General features: G+C 43.4%; 1 protein-coding gene across 8 annotated transcripts in view; it reads right to left on the minus strand.

Moving 5' to 3' along the window:
* Positions 1–16,805, minus strand: part of golim4a (golgi integral membrane protein 4a) — a 145,052-nt gene that overhangs the window by 83,411 nt on the left and 44,836 nt on the right. For all 8 annotated transcript variants that reach the window (XM_068042196.1, XM_068042194.1, XM_068042192.1 and 5 more), the window contains exons 3-4: positions 9,988–10,037; positions 6,879–6,932 (exon numbers count right to left, since the gene is read on the minus strand). In XM_068042196.1, coding sequence (XP_067898297.1) covers positions 6,879–6,932; positions 9,988–10,037 — 104 coding nt within the window. The remainder of the gene's footprint in view (positions 1–6,878; positions 6,933–9,987; positions 10,038–16,805) is intronic.

The following is a 16,805-nucleotide window of genomic DNA, read 5'->3' on the forward strand; positions in this document are numbered from 1 at the left end:
TACTCACTACCGCTCAGGCCCCAGCTGCTTTGAGTTATTGGATGAAAGGAAGGGGGTTGTGTGTGCGTGTCCTAACAGCTGGCTGCTAATACCTTTGGTCATTGCATCTGTTCAGCACTTCAACAACGGGAATTGTGCACTCTGGAGGCAGGTCATCTAATGAGGAGGACTATGCCCCAAAGAGGGTCAGGAGGACAACTGGGTAAGGGAACACGCAACCAGCTGGCCCAGTGCATCCTCATTATGTGGGAGGCAGAGCAGGTGGCAGAGTGGGCCGGGTGCGAACACCTGTCGGAGATGAGCCTATCCAGCAGGCAGGGTACACTGCCCAGGTCTAAGCTACCTGCAACTGTCAGAACGCCAGTGCCGAAGAAGACTGCGGCTGTCATGGGAGACTGTCACATCTCTTTGTGAGATGCTGGCAGTGGATGTTGCCTTAAACTGCGTCGGTGGCCATCCAATGCCGGTCGCTCTGAAGGTGACAGTAGCTCTGAACTTCTATGCGAGTGGCTCATTCCAGGCTTCAATGGCAGACTTGTGCAGAGTCTCCCAAGCAACAGCGCACCACTGCATAAAGGTTGTGATTGATGCATTGATCAGATGTGCAAACAATTTCATCACATTTAAGACGGACAACACCAGTCAGGCTGAGAGAGCCAGAGGCTTCAGCACAATAGCTGGGTTCCCAACGGTTATAGATTGTACTCATGTGGCCATTAGAGCACCAGCAGATCAGTCAGGGGCATTCATTAACCACAAGGGCTTCTACTCACTGAATATTCAGCTCATCTGTGATCATCATCAGAGAATCATGGAGGTGTGTGCACGTTACCCTGGGAGTTGTCACAATGCATTCATTCTCCGAAACTCCCAGGTGCCTGCACTTTTCAGTCCTCCTGAAAGCCTGGAGGGACGGATACTTGGCGACAAGGATTATTCTCTGAAGACATGCTGATGACTGGTAAGGTTCCCAGGCGATAATGCGGAGGAACATTACAATGAGAGCCATGTGGTCATCAGAGTGACCATTGAACAAACTATAGGTCTTTTAAAAATGAGATTTAGGTGTCTCGACCGCTCAGGTGGAGCCCTGCACTATGCGCCATCAAGGGTATCCAGAATTATTGTCATCTGCTGTGCCTTGCATAACCTGGTGATGGAGAGGGGAGGGGCCCCGGAGGATGATCAAGGTCAGCATGAGGATTACTCAGACGAGGATGGAGTTTCGGATGAGGAAGATGGGCAGCAGCCACACGAGGGTCGGAGAGAGGAAGCTGAATGTCAGTTGGAGTTCTCTCAGTGCGAGAGAAAACCGGGAGGCTCTAACATGCAGGCGTTTCTCGAGAGGATTTTCATCGAAAAATATTTGACATGGCAGTATGTGAGCAGGCATTGACAGGAGCTGAGAGGGCAGATACACTCAATTTCAGGAGGACAGATGATCTGACCATGCACACTGTTACATCATGATGAACCCAACCTGTGTGTGTGACCTCGCATATAAACCTTCTCATGTAGAGCAATGATTCCAGCTGCAACTTCAGGAACGACCTACGACATGTTAAAATCTCATGTCACAAATTGTATTATATTTTTTGCCTTGACAATTCAAATAAATAATTGAAAAGTGCACCAGTGGATCAGGTGTGATGTGACAGTGATGTTTTTATACATTTGCGAGTGCTTTTGCATGTGGATGATCCCTCGCCGCCAGATTCACTAGAAGCAGGTGGCTGATCAGGTTGCCGCATTGTTCTTGGTGACTTTGGCGGTAGTCCTCTGCCTGCTCGCGGCCATGCAGGCCATGGCATATCAGGGTGAACATGAGAATTCACAGGAACACCATCTGACACACTGGGAGTTTGCTGTTCCGATGTCACTGGCAGAGGGAGCAAGGAGCTGCAGGGTGCATCATGAGTGCCCAGAGAGGAGCTCCCATATGCGATCTGCTGCTGCCCCTGTGCCCTCCTGAGGCTCGACTGGTCCTCAATGGTAACCCCAGAGGGATGAGCAGCCTTGACCTGTTGCCTGTGCATTTGAGTCTGCTCTCTGATGCTCTGGTCCAGGGAGGCCACACTTGCTGTGAGGTCACGAATTGCATCCAGTACTGGCCCCTCCGCTGCAGCCGCCAATCTTTCAACGGAGGATGCCAAATGGATAAATGCCTGAGAGTTTGCAGCACTCATGCCCTGGATGGACATTTCCAGAGTATGAGTCATTGCACGCAGCGTCTCTGGCAACTCTGCACCGCATGCTGCACCTGCAACACCTCCTGCCGAATGGATGCTCTCAGAGGCTCATCATCAGTTTGCGGCTCTGCACTGGCCTGGCCTCCCACACTCCTCCAATAGTCAAGGCATCGGCCGGTACTGCCTCTGGCGGCTGGCCCGGCAATTGTGATGTGCTCACACCTGTATGTGAACACATCTCCGCGGACACACTATTCCCAACCGTGGTGGAAGTTCTGCGCTGGCGCTTGGTCAGGTGCGAGGATGTGATGGTAAGGCTCCCTCCTCATCCTCAGGGGTGGACGGATGAGCCCCTGAGACGCTTCCTGGCCGCTGCTGTGTTTCACCTGCAGGGAAAATCATATTGATCAGTTTGATCAGCACTCCTGACTTAAGGTCACATCTGTGTGATTCTACTTTTGAGAGCACACTTCAGTGCATGAGACAATCACCGCATCACAGCACCACACCCCCACCCCCCCCACCCCCAACCCCCTCTTCAACCACATACTAGGCAACTCACTCTCATGGCCAGGTCCACCGGCCTCACCATCTGCTATGGCGTGTCCTCCGTCCTCCCTGCCAGCATCAACGCATCCTCCTCCATTCTGGTCAGGTACGCCTGATTGGCAATACCATCACCGGTCCAGGACCTCTCTCGGGCATTATGTGCTCTCTTTTCCTATGTATACACAAAGACTTAATTTGAACATATGAGTTGGTCGATCACGCACTCACCCCTCGGGTTGACTGTTGCATTTCACAGCTATGCCAGAACAGTGCACATGTGGAACACTTCTGGATCATCGTGCATCTCAGATTTGCCTATTTTGTGGCCCTGTGCAAGGCAGCAGCCAAGCAATGATCATAGAGGGCTTCCACCTTGCAGCATGAGCACTCATAGAACCTTCCTTGACACATTAACCATGAGATGAATGTGGAATGCCCCTTACCCTGGCAGAGTGCAGAAGGTCATTAACCCGCTTGCGGCACTAGAGCCATGTCCTTCTTACAACACCGCGGCTGCTGACCTCCTCTGACAACCTCCAGCCAGGCCCTCCTGGTCACTTGGGAGGGCCTCCTTCTCCCGTCTGAATTGAAGAGGACCTCCCACTTCGCCTCTACCGCCTGGAGGAGGACCTGCAAAGATTCCTCAAAAAATCTGCAGACCATGCGGAAACTTCTCCCTTCTATTACTGCTGTTTGGTTCTGCTGGTTGTGTGAGTTCTCTCTTGATTTCCTGTTCCTGGGCACTGCCAGTCTTCCTGCAATCCTCGCAGGTGCAGAGCCTTGTATCTTGCTCACAGATTTCCACACTAACCACCAACTGTCTTCTTCTGCTGTCAGGTAAGAATCTAATGGTCTATGGGATTGCTGCAAGCCTTTTTAAAGAGCTTCCAGCAGCGTTTTCCAGGTGTGGCCCCGCCCCCAACACTGCTTAGCATCCCGCCCGTGCGCGCCCTTTTCAGTTACAAATACGTCGCGGTGCCATTAATTGGCTGTTCAATGCGTGATGCCAGTGGCCGTGAGGCGCGGAGCGGGATCGGAGTCCTCATCTGCTTCCGCCTCATCCACCTTGGAGCTGCCGAGAGTGACAAAATTCCGGCCATAAAATCATCTTGATTGCATTTTTTTTTTTACAATCACAATAATATCCTTCATATGATTAGAGGACCAGAACTTTACAAGGGACTCCCAATGGGAATCTAACAAACTTGTAGTTTCTAAGTAAAAATCTTCACAAGAAATGGTTAATTCCAAGGAACATTCCAAGTAGATTCTGCAGTCAAATTCCTCTGAGACTTCCCGTCAAAGGTTATGAAAACAACAATGGCCCTATTTTACCCTGACTGGGATTCAGGTGAGCATGGAGCTGAAGTGAGGCGAGGCGAGCGCTAAACCTCACCCCACCCCAATCTCAGCAGTATGACTCCCGAGTAATTGCACTGGTCAGCTATCGGCCTGAAGCAGTCAGAAAGTGTTAGTTGGCCGCAGGCAGGAGCAGAATTTCAGGCAGCAGGAAGCCAACCCCAAAGAGGGGGTTTTGGGAAAGCCTTGCCGGTATGAATGCGAGGGAGCCCAGTTAGGAGAGGCCTAAATTTTCCTTGTCGAGCCCAGAGGAGCACTCCTATTCCTCATTGCCCCATAAGGAAAGTAAAAAATAACTTACTTTAAATGGCAATTTCTGATCCTGGATCCTTTTCCCACCGTCTTCATGTGGCAGGCAAGTCACAGCAGTTTCCCTGTTCAAGCCACAGTTAAAATTGCAGTTGTGGCCTGATGACTTCTTCAGACCCTGAGCTGCTTATTTAAATAAGGACCCTGCTGACTTCAGTTGGGTGTCCTTGCTGCCTGCTCAGAAGAACAGGTTGAAATTGAACATGACAGGATCTGTGAGGGACGTCAGCAAGTAAGCCACCTGGCCAATTTTAATTATGAGCCTGCCATGTTTCTGCCAGCAGTGTGGGGTTAAAGTTACCCATACATCTCTCAGCAAGATGACAACAGATGATATACAGCAGGAACTTGGAACTAAAATAGCCGCATCAATATGAGTGGAATTTCACAATTCTGTTCTTCTGAGCGGAGGCAAGGAGATGTTAGATCAAAAAGTAAAAATAACATGCACTGTATACAACCATAATTTCAATGACGGTTATAGAAATAAAACATCATTAAGGGTGTATAAACTCTTAGACATGTATCTAATTAAATCAAAATAACAAGTATAAATAACATGGGAAACGGTTCTTTAGAAGGAATAAGTACAGTGTAAAACTTTCATTGAAGATTAGTCTGAAAAATAGAGCAAGTTGCACACATGTCTTTATAGTAAAATCAGATGAATTTTAAATATCTGTATAACAGGTAACGATTTTAAATAATCTAATCTGAAGAATCTGTTGCCTTTTCATCTTTTTCAGACCCGAGCTCAACCTTTGCTAAAAAGGTTTACCCAGGCATGAATAATTTTCAGTACAAAACAGAACATGAATTGCTTAATTATACATATCAAATCAAAACTTTCTATTGATTTAAGAGGTATATTACTTTGTCCTAAATAGGAAAAATAATAAAAGATGTGTTCAGATTCAGGTTACATCCTCATTATAAGTATGTCAGCCACATAGCACATAACACACTATATATTTTTCTGCATAAAATGGAAGCTCAATGCAAATGGGTCCTTCATTTGTGATAGTTGTGAACCATTTCATACACAGTATGATTTCAGTCCCATTTTCCATTATAAATCTGAATATGTTATATATGTAAAAATGATCAGACTCAAGAATTAGAAAGCTGATATATTTCAATATAATGCATTTCACATATGGGGTATGAATCATAATGCTCAAGAGAAAGATAGAAAAAGGTTATGAAAAGAGAGAATGCTGGAAATACTCGGCAGGTCTGGTAGCATTTGTGGAGAAAGAAAGGTTCTGATGAAAGATGATTGCTCTGAAATATTGGCCTGAATTTTACTAGCCCTCCAACATTGGGGGTCATGATGGGGGGCCCGGAAAATTCTTCCGAGAGAGGCTTGCCACAACCTCCTTCGGGGATCCGAGGCGTGCCACTGGTGGGGACGGTTCTGATGTTGGGGAGGGGGGAAGTTCAAGAAATCAAAAGATGCTTTATCGGGGGGATATGTCACTGTAATAAATGAGGAGTCATTGCAGGGTGGGGAGGTGGGAGAGGGGAATCTAAGTTGGAATAAAATTGTTCGGCAGGTTGCAGCAAAGCGGGACCTTTAAAAATTTAAATGAGAATGAAGGATCTTTAAAAATGGCACCTGCGCCTGCGTGGTGGCACCGGACGCCGTTGCCGGGGACAGAGCAGCCACCCCCTTTATGTCATCAAGGGTGACCGCTCCACCATCTCCATTTAAATGAGCCCCCGCAATGTCAGCGACAGCCGCCCCAGGCTGCTATTTCTGTTTCCCTCTCCACAACCAATGCTGCCTGACCTGTTGAGCAACATTTCCTCTTTTTTTGTAGTGCATGGCTGCTTCGTTGAAGTGCGTGAGCCCTTTAAATTTTTTCAAAAGATACATGCATGTGGTAACTTAAAGGAGCTGAACTGTGCTCAGCCTGCATGGGAACTTCTGGGTTGCTGTGCAGCCATGCAGCTTAGAAGGAACATTGCTGCTGGATATTTTGAGCATTTTCTGTTTTTATTTCAGATTTCTAGCATCTGCAGTATTTTGTCTTTTAATATGTAAAGGTTTCTTTGTTTCAATTATAAGAAACCTACTCTCCCATTATTAACATTAAACATGCTAACTACTGAATTTGTGGTGTTAACCATATAAATTTGTTTTTTATTCATACAGTAGCCATTAATACAGGTTCCATACATTATAGGTTATCTAGAAGACTAATTCAGAATATTCCAATTTATAATATTGAATAGTTTGTTCAAGTCCACGATGAAACTACAAGTACACAAGAGGTCCTCTTAAAATGCTCTGTACATTAAATGTAGCAGTGCCTATTTAAGGAAGCAAATGTACCTTGAACATAGGCAATTATGCTCTTATTATACGGTTATTTAATAACCCTTCACTGGAAAAAGTGAAGTAAAGTGATTTGATAACATTTGCTCAAGAATACTGTATCCAATTGTTATAACTATCAGTCCACCTACCTTCAGCATTTTGTGTTGTACACTAAGTGCACTGTATCGGTTACTGGAATCTTGCTGCAAAACAGAAATTAAAAAGAAGCCCACCTTGTCATTTTGTTGGCATTTTAAAAGATATTCTTAGTAACATTACAATAGAAAGCAGATCAAAAGACAAAAATCAAAGGGAAGTAGCAGGAAAATAGTCAAAAGAAGGCTTATTAATAGGGTGTCAAATTCAGATATTTATTGATGCAGTGTTAGCCTCCGCCATTTAACAATGACAAGAGTGATGTAAATTTCTTCAGGCTACTGTAAATAATTGGAACCCAGGGTGACTAATCTGACAGGAAACTGAATTCAGGTAAAACAATTTGCTACACTGGCATGAAAAGACAAACTGTAACAAGTTATACAAACAAGTTGAAAATGAAATGCAGATCAGAAAATGAATTACTGGTTCTGTAAATTTAGAAGGTTACTCCCAAGAATGTCAGTAACCTCTTTAATTGCCATATAGCATTAGCCAGTTAGTTTTGCATATTTTCACAAACAAAGAATTTTACATTCCCACTCACTGCTAAACATTGTTCTACTAATTTGCATTTAATAGCTTTATTTTTGACTGTTAACCAGCAAACATTATGACCACAACTGACAGAACACAACACAGGTGAAAGGGGAAGGGGAACAAGATCTGGAGGCATCGCGGAACTGGTGACCACAAGATTAATTCCCAGTTTTAAGCACTTTATCAGATTGGCTCAAAAGCTTTGTTCCATATTCTTTTTAGAAGCATAGACATGAGAGTGATTTGATTGAGGTTTATAAAATAATTTTTTTATTTTAGAGATACAGCACTGAAACAGGCCCTTCGGCCCACCGAGTCTGTGCTGACCAACAACCACCCATTTATACTAACCCTGCAGTAATCCCATATTCCCTACCACGTACCTACTCTAGGGGCAATTTACAATGTCCAATTTACCTATCAACCTGCAAGTCTTTGGCTGTGGGAGAAAACTGGAGCACCCGGCGAAAACCCACGCGGTCATAGGGAAAACTTGCAAACTCCGCACAAGCAGTACCCAGAATCGAACCTGGGTCCCTGGAGCTGTGAGGCTGCGGTGCTAACCACTGCACCACTGTGCCACCCAAAGAAGGAAGTACATTGTATTTATGTAAACTAATTATTTCAACTGAATAAGTTAGGAAGTTAATAAGTTAGAAGAAGGGATTTTCCTCCACACAAGATCAGGTGGCAGGTTGTTCAACATTGCCTGTCTGAGAGCGAAGACCAAAGTACGGAAAGTCCTCCTCAGGGAACTCCTCTTTGCTGACAATGCTGCATTAACATCTCACACTGAAGAGTGTCTGCAGAGACTCATCGACAGGATTGCGGCTGCCTGCAACGAATTTGGCCTAACCATCAGCCTCAAGAAAACGAACATCATGAGACAGGACGTCAGAAATGCTCCATCCATCAATATCGGTGACAACGCTCTGGAGGTGGTTCAAGAGTTCACCTACCTAGGCTCAACTATCACTGTCTCTCGATGCAGAAATCAACAAGCGCATGGGAAAGGCTTCCACTGCTATGTCCAGATTGGCCAAGAGAGTGTGGGAAAATGGTACACTGACACGGAACACAAAAGTCCGAGTGTATCAAGCCTGTGTCCTCAGTACCTTGCTCTATGGCAGCAAGGCCTGGACAACGTATGTCAGCCAAGAGCGACGTCTCAATTCATTCCATCTTCGCTGCCTCTAGAGAATCCTTGGCATCAGGTGGCAGGACCGTATCTCCAACACAGAAATCCTCGAGGTGGCCAACATCCCCAGCTTATACATACTACTGAGTCAGCGGCGCTTGAGATGGCTTGGCCATGTGAGCTGCATGGAAGATGGCAGGATCCCCAAGGACACATTGTACAGCGAGCTCGCCACTGGTATCAGACCCACCGGCCGTCCATGTCTCCGCTTTAAAGACGTCTGCAAACGCGACATGAAGTCCTGTGACATTGATCACAAGTCGTGGGAGTCAGTTGCCAGTGATCGCCAAGCTGGCGGGCAGCCATAAAGGCGGGGCTAAAGTGTGGCGAGTCAAAGAGACTTAGCAGTTGGCAGGTAAAAAGATAGAAGCGCAAGGCGAGAGCCAACTGTGTAACAGCCCCAGCAACCAATTTTATCTGCAGCGCCCGTGGAAGAGTCTGTCACTCTAGAATTGGCTTTTATAGCCACTCCAGGCACTGCTCCACAAACCACTGACCACCTCCAGGCGCTTAACCATTGTCTCTCGAGACAAGGAGGTCAAAGAAGAAGAAGAATTATTTCAACTGAATAAGTTAGGAAGGACCAGGAGTCATAATTACAAGTCATATAAGGACAGAACTGCGTTGGATGTTAGGTGGTTCCTCTTTTCCTAAAGAAAAGTGGACTTGTGGCTCGTATGGTGAATGTTGATTCCTTCAAATGAAAGCTGGACATGCTTCTGGCTGGGATGGAGATCACCTCACACAAGAGGTAAGTAACCTATAATGTAAACTGGAAAGTAGGGCTAATGTGATCTCCTGAACTAGTTTTAATCACTAAAGGGAGGTAGGGAAGTATTTTCCAGTCCCTCTCCCAGATGCTCCTTCATCAACACAATTGGCTTGGCTTTTAAAAACTTTTTTTTTGCCTCTTCCAGGAGATTGTATGGATTTTGATAGGGTGGGGAGTGAATGTATGGCGATGTGTAAGGCATCACAACTCTGTGGGACAAGTTAGATAGGCCAGTAGATCTCTTCCTGTCTGTCATTTATATGCTCATAATTCATATTATACTACATTTTTCTCCAGTTGCAAAATACAAGAAAATATTCTGTGCCGATAAAATTGGTGAAACAAATACAACAGACCTCACCACTGGCAAAATAACCAATCATATACATTATTGCTTGTATTAGGTCAAAAAACTAAACATAAGTAAGTTTGTACATGCATTTAAATAATGCCGTGAAAATTTTATTCAATTAATAACTGAAGGTATGCACTGAAATGTTCATTAAGTGCTCAAAGTATGTGCATTTTGTTCTAAAAAAAAAATCCTTAAGACAATGTTATAGATGTCATTCCTTAGCAACATATTACTCACCTTTTCTTTGTTCAAGGCCTCCTGTGCTTCTAACTTATAAACCAAATAATCTAAAGTAGAAATAAAAAAAGTTAATGCTCAGACTGAATTGAAATAGAAATGCTCTAATTCATCAGGCAGCCTATTGGTAAATCAACACACTGCAGCACAGAATAATGGGTAATAGGTTTGATCCTTCACTGAGTCCTGATTCAGTCAGGTCAGGAATTTTCAAACAAGCAGAAGAAAAAAAATGTACTTTTAGGGAGTTTTCACCAAGCCATTCCTATGCATCATGCATCAATAATTTTGGAACCAGCCAAACATGCCAATCTCTGAGATATGAGAGATCGTCCTCTGGTGAGATTTGTAAAGGGAAGAAATAATAAAAGGCAAAACTTAAAAACATTCTAACCAATCCACTCCATTCTTCAATGAAGAGGGACAGTGCAGGAGACAACAACTATCCCACATTATTGTTTGTGTCAATGCCCAAATAAAATTAGAAATATTTATATTAATTAGAAAATATTTATTTTTGCTAGATGTAGGTCCCTAGATGTCTGACATTTAATGACACTGATTTTTTTTTAATGATTCATTCAATTGCAGGATATGAGCTTTGCTGGCAAGGCCAGAATTTATTGCACGTCCTTATTTGCCTTTAAGAAGGTGATGGCGAGTCTCCTTTTTGAATACAACTGAGTGATTTGCTAGGCCATTTCAGAGGGCTGTTCAGAGTCAACAAGATTGCTGTAGCTAGACTTGGAAGTGCCTGTCTGTGTAGGTGATAATCAGCCAGAGTCCCACTCCTGGTTGCAACCCAGATGCAGGTGCACACTGAGTGAGAACAGAGGTTCAGTTCCTCTCTGCTATTTTAGCAGAGGGACAAATCTGTTTAAAATGAAGAGGTTAGTTCCCACACTAAGGAAGGAATTTTATGCTCACCTCTGCGGCGAGTTTGGAGGCGGTGAGAGCATTTAATCGGGCGGGGTGGTGGCAGGTGGGGGGACACTGCCACCTTCCAGCATCCACCCCAATTAAGTCTGTGGCGGGAAGGCCCACTGATGGTCTGCCCCACCACCAAATGAGGCCTATAAGTGGGCAATTAATGCCCAATTAATGGCCTCATCTGACCTCCGCCAGCATTAGCCCAGCGGTGGGTGGGCCTGTTGCCACACAGGGAGCATGACAAGCCAACCTGTGTGGGTTGCTTGCTGGCTCCAGGGGTGGTGGGGGGGAGGGGGTGGTGGTTTCCTTGTTAAAAGGCACTACCCAGCATCGGGGAGGCGGGGACCTACTGAGATCCACCCTCCTGCCCTTGCTGCTGAAACCCCCTACACTCCCAGCCCCCGCGAAACCCCTCCCACCCTGATTTATCTGTAATCTAGATCCCCCACTTCCGATGGGTCCATTACTGGCAGCAGCCACTGCGTCCACGGTGGTGCTGCACAGTGAAAGAGCTGCCAGTCAATCTGTAGGCAGGATTTCTGTCATTGGGGTCCTTAATCCCAAGGAAGGTGCCCACATAAAATCCCGCCCTAAATCTCTGAGATCTTGAATGAATGTACTAAGCAATTTACATTAGCATCACAAGTCATAAATGACTTCATGAAATTTGAGAGAAAGCTAGCTTAATGATTCCCAAAAAGTCTGATTTTTCTAAAATAAAATCACCTTATTATATCCTATTTCTACTTGCAAATAAATTGACTAGGAGCAATGATCAGTTGAACTTCATTTTCTAATATTCCTCCAGTTTCAAGATGATATTTCACTGTTTTCAAATGGATAGATACACATTTTTTCTACCGTACTTATTTAAGGAATCAACAACATAATTTAAAAGGTGACTTCAAAAACTGATAATTGGATTTTCCATCAGATTGTCAAGCTACTTCTAATTTTCAGAAGTGCTTTGTTACTTATGAAACCTTTCACCATTAATACTCAGTAAAATGCAATCAATGGCAAGCATGCAGTTTCCTGTTGTAAATGTCAAAGAATTGACCTAACAATGTTCCAGTGGTGCCTGTCCAGAATGATGCTTCCTGCATCCCATATCAACTTGAAACAATGGAAGCTCATTGAAACATTTCAGGAAATATTCACATACATAAAGTTAGAATGACTTCATTTATATTGTTACGATCGAGGCGGGAGCAATGCACCGTCAATTTTCAGGCCCATCACTCCACAGGTCGCAGCATATTATTAAAGTTTTCCCACCCAACCAGAAAACAGCCAAATTAAACACTCTAGGAAGCCCCGGAATAAAACAGGCTGAACCAGGTATCTCTAGACAACGACAAATTAACTATTTATTAAAAACTAAATCTTAAACACTATTAAGCTAAACCTATGTCTAAAGATCTTATAACTTCTTAGTTTAACTTAACTCCCCCATTCACACACAACATTCAAAAATCAGTTAACTGATTTCATTTTTTAAAAAGTTTTAAAAATTAGCTGTTTCTTAAGAATAAATAAATAATTCTTTGTGGGTTACATTCCTGATGGATGACGTATTCTAATGTGAAAATAATCAAGTGCCACTCGAAGTCTCCACGCGGATTTGACGAAATAATCTGTTCTTGATAGGCATTCAAAATACTTCGGCTGCAGCAGGCATCAAGCAGTTCTTTCAACAATGAGCACAGCAATAGGTCAGCTTGAATTTTAAAACCGACAGTCTCTCAGTCGAAACTTTACTTCAAACAGTCTCTTAAAAAAAGGTTTTTTTCCTCCTTAGGCAATTAACTCGGCCTGTAGCTCCTTGTCGAATTTTTGCTGAGAAAAATAGACAGCTCTTCTCTTCAGTAGCACGCTTCACTGGAGAGTCTCTCAAAACTGGTTTCAGCTGTTTTTTACACAGTTAAGTGGAAACATTATAACATGTGGCCTCTCTCTTTCCTGTTATCACCTAGCTAACAAAATACAACTGGCACGCTGTGCCTCAGAAATCCAAAAGCTTCTCTCCCTGTCTTAAAGGTACACTGTTTTTGAACAGAGTCTTAAAGGCATGCGCTGTATTTTTAAATCCGAGGAGGAAAAAAGAAATAGTTTTGTGACACCTCCACCCTTGGAAAAATTAAAAGACATTCTTAAAATGCTTTTCATTACAATGCAGAAAAAAGAAACTGGGAAAAAACACTCCAACATTTTCCACATTCATGCACCATTCACTCTACTGATAATTTACAGAATTTTCTTTGTACCATCCCCATCCATATAACTTAACATGGTTAAATTTTGTGACAAAGCTTCGGCAATAACATTGTTTTTTCCCGAAATACGTATAATATTCAAATGTTAAGGCTCTAACAACAAACTCCATCGAAATATTGTAGCATTTCATTTTTTTCAATTTTTCCACAAACGTTAATGGGTTACGGTCAGTGTATATTAGTGTTTCTTTATAGTCTTGGCAGACATATATTTTGAAATGTTTGAGAGCCAGCAAAAGTCCTAATGTTTCTTTTTCCACAGTGGAATACTATTTTTAATGGCAATTTAGTTTTCTTGAAAAGTACCCTACTGGCTTCTCTATGTCCGATTCGTCATCCTGCAATAGGAATGCACCAACCCCCAGGTCGCTTGCATCAATCGCTATTTTAAAGGGTTTCATAAAATTTGGAGCAGCCAACGCCGGTTCATTAGTTAAGATTGCCTTTAGCTTTTCAAAAGCTGCCTGGTATTCATCTGACCATAATATTTTGTTTCTCTTTTCTGTAGCAAATCGGTTAATGGAGCAGCCACAGTACTAACATTCCGTACAAATTTCCTGTAAAATCCACACATCCCTAAAAACCCCATTATTTCCCATTTACATTTAGGGATACAGAACTCTACTAAGGCTTGCCATTTTTGTCAATACCTATCCTTGCCCCACTATGTGTCCGAGGTAAGTTACTCTTGCTTTTCCGAATTCGCTTTTTTCCAGATTTATCACTAAGTCCACAGCTTGTAATTTTTGAACAGAATTTTTAGCTGGTTTAAGATTAGATTAGATTAGAGAGACAGCACTGAAACAGGCCCTTCGGCCCACCGAGTCTGTGCCGAACATCAACCACCCATTTTATACTAATCCTACACTAATCCCATATTCCCAACAAACATCCCCACCTGTCCCTATATTTCCCTACCACCTACCTATACTAGTGACAATTTATAATGGCCAATTTACCTATCAACCTGCAAGTCTTTTGGCTTGTGGGAGGAAACCGGAGCACCCGGAGAAAACCCACGCAGACACAGGGAGAACTTGCAAACTCCACACAGGCAGTACCCGGAATCGAACCCGGGTCCCTGGAGCTGCGGTGCTAGCCACTGCGCCACTGTGCCGCCCTTTTTGCCAAGTGTTACTGTGTATTAGTACATCATCAAGATATACTACACAGTTGGGAACACTGGCTACCACTTGATTCCTTAATCTTTGAAAAGTGGGTAGGGCATTTTTTAGCCCGAATGGCATCACCCAACACTGATAAAGACCGACAGGTGTTACAATAGCCGATATCTCTTTGGCTTCAGGAGTCAAAAGAACTTGCCATGATCCATTTAACAAGTAGATCTTGGTAAGAAACCTAGCACTGCTCACTCTGCCTTATCACAAGTCAATACAGACTTCTAAATGAGGAATTGGGTAGGAGTCTGCCTTCGCACCCGCATTGACTTTTCTGTAGTCTATACAAAACCGGGTTGACCCATCAGGTTTAGGTACTAATGAGCTCCAGCTGTTGTGACTAGGTTCGGTCAAATTGTTTTCCAACATGTATTGGATCTCTGCTTTTACTTGGGCCTGTTTGTCCGGACTTAAGCAATAAGGATGTTGTTTTAAAGGAACGGTTCCCCCTACATCCACATCATGTGTGGCTAAGGTTGTACATCCCAGCTTGTCCCTACAGACTCTTTTAAATGTTTTGAAAGGTCTGGTTAGGTCTTAACGTCATTTTGCCTCTAAGTGTAAAAGCATGTTGTCTAATTTTCTTAGCCATTCTGTATTCGCTAATCTGACAGTTGGAGGTTCAATCTGAGAATTGTCTATGCCTCTTTCTGCCTCATCCTCACTATCCCTTTCCTTCTCAACAGTCCCGGTTATCTAACATGCCTGTGCTGGCTTATCCTCCTCCCTGCGATAATATTGCTTTAATATATTGATGTGACAAAGCTGATTCTTCCGGCGATCACTCTTTTGATCCCACTATATGGGCCACTGAACCGTGCTTTTAATGGTTCCCCCTGTAACGGTAAAAACACCAATACTTCATCCCCTGGTTGAAAATTGTGGGCTTTTGTATTCTTGTCTGCCCATTTTTTCATATTGGCTTGGGATGCTTTAAGGTGTGCCTAAGCCACACCGCAAGCTTTTGTGAGACTTCCTGGGAATACCGATACATAGTCCAGTATCGAAGATTCATTCCTTTGTTCAAAGAATCTGTCTTTTATGAGTTTTAGATCACCTCTTACTTCATGTCCATAAACCAATTCAAAAGGACTGAAGCCTGTAAACTCATTCGGTGAGTCTCTGGTGGCAAATAAAAGAAAGTCCAGTACTTTATCCCAGTTATGCGGATATTCGTGACAGTATGTTCTAATCATTGTTTTGAGAGTTTGGTGGTATCTCGCTAAAGCTCCCTGTGACAATGGGTGATATGCTGAAGATTTCAACTGTCTAATCTCCAAATTGCCCATGACTTCTTGAAATATCTTAGACATGAAATTAGAACCTTGATCCGATTGAATTTCAAGTGGTAACCATATCTCGTAAAGAATTGGGTTAACTTTTCTACTACTATTTTAGCAATAATTGTCCTAAAAGGAATGGCCTCTGGAAATCAAGTAGCCATATCCATGATAGTAAGTATGTATTGATGTCCCGCTTTTGTTTTTAGCAAGGGTCCTACATGATCCACCAATACCCTGTTAAATGGTTCCTCAATCATTGGTATGGAAACTAGTGGTGCTGCCGTTTTATGGTAGGTTGCAGTTTCCCCACCATTTGGCATGTCTGGCATGTCCTAAAAAATTGTCTCACATCCTTTGTAAGACCTGGCCAGTAATAATGCTGGCTTATATGTGATTTGGTCTTCTGAATTCCCCTATGTTCTGCAAAAGGAATGTCATGTGCTAACCTTAATAATCTCTGGTGATATTTAGGTGGTACCACTATCTGTATAACAACTGTCCAGTCTTCATCCGCAGGTCTATGAGGTTGTTTCCATTTCCTCCTCAAAACCCTGTTTGCCATATAATAGCCTTCTGGAACTCCTTTAGCCTCAGCTTCTGTCAGAGCCCTCTGTGCTATTCAGTATATCTCTGGATCAGTTTGCTGTGCTGCAATTATAGAAGATCTGTTAAACATCTCATTTGGATTATCTAAGTCCCTAAATAAGGTTTCAGATACTTGGCTGTTTCTGGTGCCACTTTTACCTCCGACAATGGATCCTGTTTAGCCATTGCTCAGGTGACTACACACGCAGGAAATATTCCTGGAACTTGTTCCTGTAATTGCTCTGTTTCCCTAACTTCACTTGGTTCCTCTGTAATTATAGGAGAAATTGATACTTTTGATCCGACCAAATCATTTCCTAGGAGTAGATCAATTCCCTCTACTGACAAACTGTGGACAACTCCTACAGTTACCATCCCAGATATAAGTCACTCTCTAGGCATACTTTATATGGAGGTACGGGTGTATACTCCCCACCAATTCCATTAACTAAAACTTTAGAGTTCAAGGCACTCTCTCGTGGAAACATTATATCTTTCCCCAGCAAGAGTGTTTGAGTTGCACCTGTATCCCTGAGTATAATGATAGGTTTTTCTGCCTCACTTAA

This window comes from Heterodontus francisci, chromosome 11, assembly GCF_036365525.1.
Source record: "Heterodontus francisci isolate sHetFra1 chromosome 11, sHetFra1.hap1, whole genome shotgun sequence".
Classification (NCBI taxonomy): domain Eukaryota; kingdom Metazoa; phylum Chordata; class Chondrichthyes; order Heterodontiformes; family Heterodontidae; genus Heterodontus; species Heterodontus francisci.